General features: G+C 40.8%; 1 protein-coding gene across 2 annotated transcripts in view; it reads left to right on the top strand.

Annotated features, from left to right (window-relative positions):
* The window catches only part of ATP10B (ATPase phospholipid transporting 10B (putative)), a 312037-nt gene that overhangs the window by 244907 nt on the left and 54607 nt on the right, over positions 1-12523 (top strand). For both annotated transcript variants that reach the window (XM_068277816.1, XM_068277817.1), the window contains 4 exons: positions 3231-3362; positions 5032-5159; positions 7209-7461; positions 8803-9032. In XM_068277816.1, coding sequence (XP_068133917.1) covers positions 3231-3362; positions 5032-5159; positions 7209-7461; positions 8803-9032 — 743 coding nt within the window. The remainder of the gene's footprint in view (positions 1-3230; positions 3363-5031; positions 5160-7208; positions 7462-8802; positions 9033-12523) is intronic.

Below are 12523 nucleotides of genomic sequence, written 5' to 3'. Positions count from 1 at the left end.
ATTTTCAAAATGGAGGATGGAGAATACCATTGATCACAGTGGACAAACAGGAAGCAGGAGAGGAGAAAGCGATTGAGTAGACTTCAAGGGAGGTAAGTATGACGTGTATATGTTTATTCTGACTTTTAATTTCAGTTCAGGTTTGCTTTCATTTTTATCCAGTCGTACATTATAAAGCAGATTGGTCTGTACACACAGATAGCACTCAGTATAATAAGTTAGAGCTCTTTACTGCAGAAAAAAACATACAGAGATAATTCATAAAACACCATCATGAAATGCAACTTGCTTAGCGCAGAGAGGAACACACAGAATGAATACAGGAAGTCACAATACCATAGAGATCTTCACATCATTCTACCTAGTAATTATAGCCATGGATGTCTTTCAATGCAAAGGGAAGCATCTAAGCCAGGGGTGCCCACACTTTTTTTTTTTCGGCTCGCGAGCTACTTTAAAATTCGCCGAGGCCAGGAGATCTACCGATGTGTCAAATGCACCCCCCCCCCCCCCCGGAAATGTAGTTAGGTATAGGTCCCTTCAGTATAGGCTAGCCGGGTATAGGTCCCTTCAGTATAGTTTAGCCGGGTATAGGTCCCTTCAGTATAGTTTAGCCGGGTATAGGTCCCTTCAGTATAGTTTAGCCGGGTATAGGTCCCTTCAGTATAGTTTAGCAGGGTATAGGTCCCTTCAGTATAGGTTAGCAGGGTATAGGTCCCTTCAGTATAGGCTAGCCGGGTATAGGTCCCTTCAGTATAGTTTAGCCGGGTATAGGTCCCTTCAGTATAGGTTAGCTGGGTATAGGTCCCTTCAGTATAGGTTAGCTGGGTATAGGTCCCTTCAGTATAGGTTAGCCGGGTATAGGTCCCTTCAGTATAGGTTAGCCGGGTATAGGTCCGTTCAGTATAGGTTAGCAGGGTATAGGTCCCTTCAGTATAGGTTAGCAGGGTATAGGTCCCTTCAGTATAGGCTAGCCGGGTATAGGTCCCTTCAGTATAGTTTAGCCGGGTATAGGTCCCTTTAGTATAGTTTAGCCGGGTATAGGTCCCTTCAGTATAGGTTAGCAGGGCATAGGTCCCTTCAGTATAGGTTAGCAGGGCATAGGTCCCTTCAGTATAGGTTAGCAGGGTATAGGTCCCTTCAGTATAGGTTAGCAGGGTATAGGTCCCTTCAGTATAGGTTAGCAGGGTATAGGTCCCTTCAGTATAGGTTAGCTGGGTATAGGTCCCTTCAGTATAGGTTAGCAGGGTATAGGTCCCTTCAGTATAGGTTAGCCGGGTATAGGTCCCTTCAGTATAGGTTAGCAGGGTATAGGTCCCTTCAGTATAGGTTAGCCGGGTATAGGTCCCTTCAGTATAGGTTAGCCGGGTATAGGTCCCTTCAGTATAGGTTAGCAGGGTATAGGTCCCTTCAGTATAGGTTAGCTGGGTATAGGTCCCTTCAGTATAGGTTAGCCGGGTTAAAGGTCCCTTCAGTATAGATTACCTGGATATAGGGCCGTGGCGTCCAGGTCTTCAGGCCTGGCTCCGGTGGGCAGCGTGAGTGGAGTCGGAACTCGGAAGTTTTCCGCCTCTCCACTTGATTGGCTGCGTGCCTCTCCGAGTCCCGATTGGCTGCGTGCCTCTCCTCTCCTGGATGGCTGCGCGCCTCTCCTCTCCTGAATGGCTGCGCGCCTCTCCTCTCCTGATTGGCTGCGCGCCTCTCCTCTCCTGATTGGCTGCGCGCCTCTCCTCCCCTGATTGGCCAGGCTCTCTCCTCCCCTCCCCTGATTGGCCAGGCTCTCTCCTCCCCTCCCCTGATTGGCCAGGCTCTCTCCTCCAGCGGCCAGCAGCAGAAACTGCGATATACAGCTGCTGGCTGCTAAATTCAATGGGACGCGGCCAAGAGGCCGCGATCTACCGATTAGGCGGTCGCGATCTACCGGTAGATCGCGATCGACCTATTGGGCACCCCTGATCTAAGCCCTTCTGATGGCAGATATAGAATTTACCATAGCTACTGCCTGTGGTAATACATTTCACTTTTTAATCACCCTTACTGTAAAGAACCCTTTCCTGATTAAATGGCTAAAACATTTTTCCTCTATACGCAGATCATGTCCTCTAGTCCTTTGTGAAAGCCTAGGGACAAAAAGCTCACCAAGCCAAGCTTTCACAGTATATTGCCCTCTGATGTATTTATACATGTTAATTAGATCTCCTATAAGACGTCTTTTGGGGTAGGGTTACCTATACCATTAGAAAGCCCAAGGCATTAATGGCATGCAAATTCTTGATGCTATACCTTTATTTGAATATCATTCGCGATATTCAGATAACTGCAATATCGGGTGCCCAAATAAACATGCGCTTCTTTTCAGAATCAAAATCAGAATCAGAAATATCTTTAATTGCCAAGCATGACTGGGTTGAACCCTGAATTGCTCCAAATACATAGTACAGCAAGAATATAACATGAGAATAGATAATACAGCAAGGGTAGCACCCAGAGTGACCTCAGTTTGCTCTAGATCAGGGGTAGGGAACCTTGGCTCTCCAGCTGTTAAGGAACTACAATTCCCACAATGCATTGCAGCCTACAGTCATGATTCATAAAGGCAAATGCATGCTGTGATTTGTAGTTTTATCACAGCTGGAGAGGCAAGGTTCCCTACCGCTGCTCTAGATTGTCTTGTCAATCAATCAGATAGCCTCAGCCTTGGGGGGAGGAGTAATGGGAGTGGATGTTGGAGGTGGGAGGGCCTGAAGCGAGTTCAAGAGGTTTGCCCGCGGAGGGGAAAAATGAGTTCCTGTGCCTCAAGGTTCTTGTGGAGATGGAATCTAAATAGACGCTGCTGCTCTAGCCGTGTTCTTCATACCACAGACCTGGCACTTCCATTGCATCAATGTTCATAAAACATACCCTTTCTTATCTCTGAAAATCACACATTTATATAGCTACTGTAAGTATCTATTCAGCTTATGTCATTAGTCATTCTCGTTCCTTTGCTATGATCACCGTATTAGCATTTAAAACTTATGTGCATTTGAGAGATATCCATTGAATAACAGGACTTACAAAGATATGTAGATCATGCCACAAAAGTTGCTTTGAAGGGTCAGGGAGGTTAATTAATACATTTGATTCTTCTTGATTGCTGAGAAACAGCAGGCAGCTTCATGCTGAGGCAGCTATGTATAACGCATGCATAGACAAACACGTTTATTACAATTTCTGCTTTTCCCCCCAAGGGCATGAGACCAAGGCGATGCTGAACAACAGCGGTCCACGCTACAAGCGCAGCAGGCTGGAACGACGCATGAATATCAACGTTTTCTTCTGTGTGGGCATCCTCTTCGTCATGTGCCTCATCGGAGCTCTAGGTCTCTCTCTCTTTTCATTTTAGTCATTTATTGCCGATTGTTCTTTATTCTTATTTTTTCCATACCATAGTCTTATTTAAAACTGTAAGCTTAAACTGAAAAATCACTATATGTGGTTTCCTGAACACCATAGACAATGGCCTCAATTCACTAAGCTTATCTCTTGTCTTTAATAACGTTTCTCTAGTTATCACCATGGTGACGAGGCATGTAGTACTCAGGAAACATTTTACCTCAGGCAAACCTAAAGTTAATTTTTCTGACTTTAAGTTAACTCTTCAATCCTTAAAATAACTCCAGAGTTAGACAGGTTGTTAATTAACTGCGTGAGAAAATAACTACAGAGGAGGTAACTTATCTACAGAGGAGGTAACTTATCTACAGAGGAGGTAACTTAACTACAGAGGAGGTAAATTAACTACAGAGGAGGTAACTTAAAGCGGAATATAACCCTGCATTTCAACTTTGCTCTAAAACATTATTTACAGTATATTATATGCAACCAGCATTTTTTTTTTACTAGACCAGCATTGGAAGGGTTACACAGTGCTTTAAAGTTCCTGGAGATTTCTGCAGACGCATCCGAAGCTGACATAGATACATTTTGTTTACATAAATGTATCTAAGTGTTGAATGTGACTCATCTCTCTGACTGAGAAGGAGTTGGAGGACAGCCAAAGAGTGTGTAACATTTCTCAATAGATACATATAACTAAATAGAATGTAACAATCTGAACTTCTGCATATCTCTCCATGGATCTTTAAACCTCTGTGTTTAACCCTTACAATGCTGGTCTAGTAAAAAAAAAATGCCTTTTGCATATAATATGCTGTAAATAATGTTTTAGAGCAAAGTTGAAATGCAGGGTTATATTCCGCTTTAAGGAATGAAGAGATAAGATAACTCTCTCACTGTGTGGAGGTAAGTTTTCTTTTGCCTTATTATCTCCAGCATGATCTTAGTGAATTGAGGCCAAAGTCTATCTCCTCTCCATTACCAAAGATGAATCCATTTAAAGGACAACTGAAGTAAGAGGTATATGGAAGCTGTCTTATTTATTTTATTTTATCCACTTATATGGTTCAAGACGGTATATCTGCGTCCCACAGGACTTCAGTTCCTGCTCAGTGACGTAGATATTCGTCTGTCCGCTTCTTGCTCCGGTGTGCATTCTCGCCACCGCCCGTTAGAGGGGAGATCAATGAATGGGAATGCCTAATTGGTGGCAAAAAAAAACAACAACAAAAAAAACAAGTTATAGATTGTTTTGTAATAAGTAGTAATAAAGTTATTGGCAAGTGAATGGAAGGAGTGCTGAAAGGTGAAAATTGCTCTGGTAGAGAAGAGGAAAAAACCCTCAGTAGTGAAGTGGATAAGCAATACCAGTTAGCTACAGTAGTGTCTGAATTACATCAGAATCAGAAACATGCATGCAGCTAATCTAGTCAGATCTGACAATGTCAAAAACGTCTGATCCTGCTGCACGCTTGCTCAGGGTCTATGGCTAAATATTGTAAAAGGCCTGAAACAAATTGGTCCAAGCCTTAATAAGGGGAAATATGAAGACTGTATATAGAAAGGGAGAAAATGGTCTTTTGATTTTTGTGGGGTTTTTTTGGGAATGGGTTATTTATATTGTTTAATGGCTTTATGCTCATTTCTTCACAGGTCATGGTATTTGGTATGGGAAGTTTGTCATTCATCCCTTGTTTGATGTTCCAAATCCAGATGGAAGTTATACTTCAGCTCCACTTGCTGGTTTCTACATGTTTCTTACCATGATTATCTTACTTCAGGTAAGCGGTGTGTTTACAGGACTTTTATTTCTACCTTCAGAGGAACGCCTGTATTAACCTCGTAGATGTAATGATGGGACGTTGAGGTTAGGAATAATGATAAAGTGCTGGGCGCCCACGCTGCACATCTTCCGGCTAACAGCACTTTATTTGACCTGAGGAAGCGGCTTGTGGTCGCGAAACGCGTTGTCTAATCCATTGTGCTATAATAAATCCAATTTTATGATTTACGTGTGTACGTGCCTTCATAACAGGTAAGACACACTACGCTTACCTATATATTGGTTGTATATGTTATAACAAGATTAAGGGCGCCTCCTACAGTGTTTTGATACTCCTTAATACCCCACTACGTGGGGACATACTTACTGTAAATTCACTATAGTAGTATTTTTTGGGAGCAGCGACCGGACAAGGCCGAGTGGAGACGGTACTTCTCCACATGTTCTAATGGTGGTTGCCTAAACAGCAACCCAGAATTGTGAGTATATATTTTATCTTTAATAGATCAACTCACACAACGATAATACACGATATTGGGCTCCCGGTGTCCCTGTGCTTTTTATCTTTACTAGCCTTATCATCACCAATTGGGAACAGGTAGATTTTATCAACATATTAAAACAGTCCTTTTTGCCAAGCATTTCTCAATCAGTACCGAATGCTGAGAACGAAAAGGGTATGGCAGGTGGGCACTGTTCTTGATCCTTCTAATGAAGAATGCTTTACTTTGCTTTAAAAGTATTACAATTAAGGACTTCTGTCAGGGCTGGACTTGGTACTAGGTACACTAGGCTCGAGTCTAGAGGCACCAGTGTGCAGAGAGGCGCCTGTCATGGGCTTGGGCACTCTTTCACTTTCCTTCAGCCAGGCTGACATCACTGACCCCACAGCAGAGAGCTGGATGGGCAGTCCCATCCAACTCTCTATGCTACATGCATGGAGCTGGGTTGGTCACTGCTGAGGATGCTGAATGGGTGGACTGGATAAGATGTGTCATCCAGCACACCCATCCAGCTCTCTATGCTCCAGGGGCCACAGTTTCAGGTGATGAGTGCAGGTACACTGGGCAGAGGAAAGCACGAGAGGGTGACTGTTGATCCAGACATTAAATGGAGGCAGCCAACACACTGGCATGTGGTTCAGTACAAAAGTTTCTGAACCCGTGTTTGTGCCTGGATTTGGATGTTCATAAGTTCACCAGAGGGCAGAGTTTAGGGTGGCAGAACCTTTGCGCCTGTGGCCGCCCAGTGTACTGCTGTACATTTGATCTTATAACAACAATTCTGCAAGTACAAGCTGTGTGAAGAGAGCGGACCAGTAACACCGCCATATTTTGTAATAAGCTAGTCCAGTATGTTTTTTTTTTTTTTCTCCAAGGCCCCGTCTACACTTAATCAGTTAGTGTGCGTTAGTACACATTTTTTCCATAGCAGTGCATTGGGAAGAGGATTTCAGTTAAAACGCGTTAAGTGTAAAATCTGCCATAGCAAAACATGGACATTACTTTGAAAATCAGTTTTCTTTCAGTTATAACTGAGAGCAACTGATTAAGTGTATAAGGGGCCTAAATCCACTTCAATTTGTTACATTTCTGAGAAACTTAAAGAGAAATTCTGACCAAGAATTGAACTTTATCCCAGTCAGTAGCTGATACCCCCTTTTACATGAGAAATCTATTCCTTTTCACAAACAAACCATCAGGGGGCGCTGTATGGCTGATATTGTGGTGAAACCCCTCCCACAAAGAAATTCTGAGTACGTATTCTTGGCAGTTTCCTGTCTGTGAACCCTCTTGCATTGTGGGAAATAGCTGTTTACAGCTGTTTCCAACTGCCAAAACAGCAAGCAGCAGCTACATCACCTGCCAACAGTAAAAATGTCACCATGTGATAAATGTCAGAATATAAATCAGGGATTTAAAATATTTTACAATGGGCAAACACTGACTAAATCATTTATACATAATTATTGTAAAAATGAAGCACTTTTTTAGTACATTATTTTCACTGGAGTTCCTCTTTAAAATGTTGTCCTTTTCGCTTTCAGATCTTAATTCCAATTTCACTCTACGTGTCCATTGAGCTGGTGAAGCTTGGTCAAATCTATTTCATCCATAATGACATTGACTTGTACGATGAAGAAATCGATTTGTCTGTACAATGCCGCGCATTAAATATCACAGAAGACCTTGGTCAAATTCAGTACATCTTCTCAGACAAAACGGGAACTCTAACAGAAAACAAAATGGTCTTCCGCAGGTGTACGGTTGTGGGGAGTGAATACTCACATCAGGAAAACGGTAGGTTGTTTACTAATGTTCCTAATTGTATTAAACCTGAACAACAAATATTGTCAAAGTGTATAGTTATAGAAGAGCTTTCAGGATATTTATTGCACAAAGTAGAGATGTGTAATAGACAATATATTGTTATTGCATATGTATGTGGGGGGAGCTGTTTTTTTTTCTTTATTTGTTTAACCACTTCATCACTAAGGGTTTTTCCTGCTTTATGGACTAGAGCAATTTTCACTTTTCAGAGCTCCTCCCTGTCATTTGTCAATAACTTTATCACTACTTATCACACTTCATTGATCTATATCTTGTTTTTTCTCCCCAAATTAGGATTTTTGGGGGCGATATGTGTTTTCAGTAATTACTTAACGTTCTATAAGTTTAAAGGGAAAAACAAGTAGAAAAATTAAAAAAATACTCTTTCTCCAATTCCATCCCCTATAGTTTTAAAATAAACAATTGTACTGTAAATAAAACCCACACATTCTATTTGCTCATTTGTCCCGGTTATTACAATGTTTAAATTATGTCCCTAGTACAATGTAAGGCAACAATATATTATCTGGAAATAAAGGTGTACTTTTTTGTGTGTTGTTGTTTTTTTTTTGTACGCTATCAATAATTATAAGTCTTTATTCCCTAAATAATATACCCTCATTACATACATATTAAAAAAAAAAAAGCTTAGTAGCCCCTAAGATAACAATTTGTTGTTTTTTTTTAAATGCTGTCTTTTTTTTTTTTTTTTTTTTTACAAGTGTTCTATTATGGTAACTAATGGGGGAGAGTGGAAAAATAGGTTTATTTATTTTACACTTTCCTAATTCCTCTTATCTTCCGACTTCCTTTAATTTTTTTTTTTCATAACGGAATATTTTATGTGGTTACCTACAATTCAGTACTTGTGTAAAAAAATTGTACATGTCTTTACTGAAGTTATTGCTTAGGTTTTCCTTTGTGGATTTGCCTGGAACATAGACTTAAAAATTCACCTGTTCTTATAGTGTTTTATTTTGCTTTGTTTTTTTATTCCTCTTCTCCTTACATAAATTTTCAAAATCTGAATAGTCAACAAAAGTACAACAGATGTCTTTAGTGTTTACGATGCATCTGCTTCTTAAAATGTGAGCGATAGTTAAGCAGAAGTTTGCTATAATAACACAGTTGCCTCTTGCCATCAAATAAAGTGGAGAGACTAGCTAGGATCTGTCCTTTCATTTCTCTTTTCTTCTTTTTTCCTCTTTTTTTTTTTTCTTTCCTGTTTTACACAATGCCATACAGGAAAAGCTGTTCACATATTCAGCAATGAATTTAATTAGTGATTTAATGTTGATTCCTTATTCACAGCCAGGCGTCTGGAAACTTACAAAGAAGAGGACTCGGATGATGAGGATTTAGCAAGACTGAGAAACTTTTCCTTGCACGACATTAACGAAGGGAACCACTCCACCGTGCGGCACAAAGGCACGCGGGCGTTGAGACGGTGCCAGAGCGCCCGACCCAATATTCAAGGGCACTTCCGCAAAAAATCTGAAGGGCGCTTTGACATTTCCCAGGTGGCCTTCAGCAGCCCTATTGTAAGTATTCATTGTTATTCTGATATTTGGTGCAGTAATCCATTTGTAATTAGACAATTGTTTTGCAGGTAAAAAAAAAAATTAAGGAAAACCCACACACTCAGAATCTTAACTGCCCAAAAACATATCCCAACCATTTCAACCTGTGAGACAGTACTAAGGGGCATAGGAATAAAAGTGCAAAGATGAAACAATTTTCACCTTTTACATCTTTTTAGCAATACACAGTCACTGTGAGGTGTAATAATCATTTGACACTATTTTTATTTTATTTAAGTGGCTGGATAGTGTAGTGTAATGGTTAAGGGCTCTGCCTCTGACACAGGGTTCGAATCTCGGCTCTGCCTGTTCAGTAAGCCAGAACCTATTCAGTAGGAGACCTTGGGCAAGACTCCCCAACACTGCTACTGCCTATAGAGCACATCTAGTGGCTGCAGCTCTGGTGCTTTGAGTCCACCAACAGAAAAGCTCAATGTAAATCTTATTTGTTTTTGTCTTTATAACTTCACAACTTTAACACACCAAAATAACATGGATCCATCCTTTGTGAGGTACAAAAGGAAAGATTTAGCACGGTGTTAGACGTAAGTAAAAGCAAGAAGTTTTGAATCGGGATGATACGTTTCATCATCCTGTGTTTTCAAATTAGCTGCTCTGCTGAGGCTGTCGAGATTCCTGAGCTGACACAGCTGAGAAATCAAATTAAAACTTGTGCTTAGTCACAGATGGGGGGAAATTAGACAGGCTAAACTCTCTAAATACATACAGGGTGGATTTCTCTGTTTTCCTTCTGGCTTGTGCAAGAGTTTAGGTCCACGTTAAGGGGCCAGTGACAGCTGATATGAGTGTTTACCCAGGAAATATTGTTCTGTGTTTCCAAGCTGCAGGAGGTACCCCGCTGTCTGTGTAAATAATACCAGTGTAAACTCAGAATGATTAGCCTCTGACTGCCCATCCTCTACTTGATAGATCGAAGATGACTTTGTGATAACCACTATTGTCTGCCTAGAACTAAAGTGAAGGAAAGCCATACTGTAATTTGCGAGGATAAAATAAGATCGACTTACTGCCAAGCTATAAAGCCATTAGCTGTTTTCTTGAACATCTGCTAGTGCTAACAACATCAGTAGCCAGCCTCATTAAACATTAGCATCCCAGTAACCCTTCTGCAGGAGACAAGCACTCAGTGATAGTTATTCTCTGTCCATTTCCAAAGCTAGTTAAGCTGTCAGAGTAAAAGTGTAAAATACAGTATTTGAGCTTATCCAAGCAGTCCTTAAATCCCTTCCAAGAACCTCATTTAATTACTGAAAAACAGTTCTGCCCGACCACTTAACCAATTTTCTACAAACAGAAGACACTGCCGTAAATATAATCTGCAGGATCACATTTTGGTATTGCTGCTTTGATGGTGATACAATGGCCCCAGTAGCTCTGTGTCTTAAAAAAAATGCAAATGGATCTTATAAGATAATATATACTAATACCCACACAATTTAGGAGCTGATTTTACTTAATTTACATCATCACACCCCGGGAGCACATCAGCATTAAAGAGAATCTGTATTGTTAAAATCGCACAAAAGTAAACATACCAGTGCGTTAGGGGACATCTCCTATTACCCTCTGTCACAATTTCACCGCTCCCCGCCGCATTAAAAGTTTTCAAAAACTGTTTTAAAAAGTTTGTTTATAAACAAACAAAATGGCCACCAAAACAGGAAGTAGGTTGATGTACAGCATGTCCACACATAGAAAATACATCCATACACACGCAGGCTGTATACAGCCTTACTTCTGAATCTCAAGAGATCACTTGTGTGTGTTTACCTTCTGTCCCCAGCTTCTCTCATGCACTGAACATTACAGGCTTCCTGCAGACAGCTCTGCCTATGTCGTTAATTCCTTAGTATGTGACAGACCAGCTCCTTTCACAGCCTCCAGAGGAGGATTTTTATCCAGCTCTCTTCTATCACTGATAAGATAGCAGAGAAGCTGCTAGCTTATGTAAATAAAACACACACTGGAGTGTGCATAGAGGAACAGTTCAACACTGAAGAACTTGGCAGCCTTCCAGACACAGGCCGACAAGTCTGACAGGGGAAAGATACATTGATTTATTACAGGCATACAGTCAAAAGCGGCGCCTGGAAAAAATGGCGCATGCCCTTAAAACGCTATTTAGCGTTTTAGAGTTTAAAACGTAATTTTCCGTTGTAATAAAACTCGGGCTGCCTGTGGTGTTTGCAGTGAAATGTATAACCAGTAGATGGTGCTGGTCAGCATAGTGTTATAAAAGAATGTGTAAGCATTACCAAGCTAGATTTGTTAGCCTAGTGGTAAAGCACTGGACTTTGGAGAAAATTTTGCAGGTTCGAATCTGTGCACGTTACATTTTTTTTTTTCTTTCATTGATAGAGATACCGCTGCTATTTGTGCATTGGTAAAAGATTAGTTGAATTATACTTTTTTATGAAGGAAACGTTTTATGTTTTTGATATCCCAGCTGAATATCTTATGCAAGGTTAAGAAGGAGAGACGGGAGTTACTGGCTGCAACCTCTCATCTTTATTCTGCCTTCCCACGTCCTTTGCATATGTTATGCAGCTGGGATATTAAAAACACAAAACTTTGACTTCATAAAAAGTATTTTTTAAAGTAATCTTTTATTAATCCTCAGATAGCAGCGCATGTATCAATAAATGAGAATAGTTAAAAAAAGATCATTGACTAGATTCGAACCTGCACTTTATGCACAAAATAGAACCATAGTTCAGTGCTAGACCGCTGTGCTACAACAATGTTACTATTTCATAACGCTATTTAGCGTTTTACATTAAATAGACGGCGCCATAATGTTCTGGTGGAGCTGTGCGCCATTTTTTCCTGCTCCCTATTACAGAGATGGTTATAGTAGAAAGAGCTGCAGCAAGCCAGATCACATTAGAATAGGTTTAGGAACTTGTCGGATGGTAGAAAAAACGTTGTAATTTTTGTTACAGAGTCACTTTAAGGGGGAGGTTGAAAGGACCGGCAGCACTCGGAGGCCCAGGGGCAATTGCCCCCCTTGCCTTTATGAAAGCGCTGGCCCTGAATATACTATGGCGAAATCCAGTCACTGTGGTCTCTGAGATGGACTTCAAGTAAATAATGACTAGACCCAAAATTAAACATTTTTGTTTTGAGCATGTGAAATTGGCCTAGCCATAATCTTCCCATTTATCATTTATATGGTGGTTTCCTGTACAGAGGCACAGACTACCCAGCAAGGTCATGGTGAACCAGAACTCATTGGAGTGTGTAAGGGGCTACAAATGGTCCAAAAAGCCCCTTACTAAAATGCATGGAAAACAAAAGTTTGCTTTCTTAAAACAGAAAGTATTTGCGATAATTTAGGTTGGAGTGAGCTCCGAGATGTCGCCCAGTGCATCACTGCTGAATATATGCAAATCATCCATTGTCGTCCTTAGACGCTAAATACACCTCCAGAT

This window comes from Hyperolius riggenbachi, chromosome 3 (genome assembly GCF_040937935.1).
Source record: "Hyperolius riggenbachi isolate aHypRig1 chromosome 3, aHypRig1.pri, whole genome shotgun sequence".
NCBI lineage: Eukaryota > Metazoa > Chordata > Amphibia > Anura > Hyperoliidae > Hyperolius > Hyperolius riggenbachi.
The sequence above is the reverse complement of the archived record's forward strand: the minus strand, read 5'-3'. Positions and strand labels throughout refer to the sequence as shown.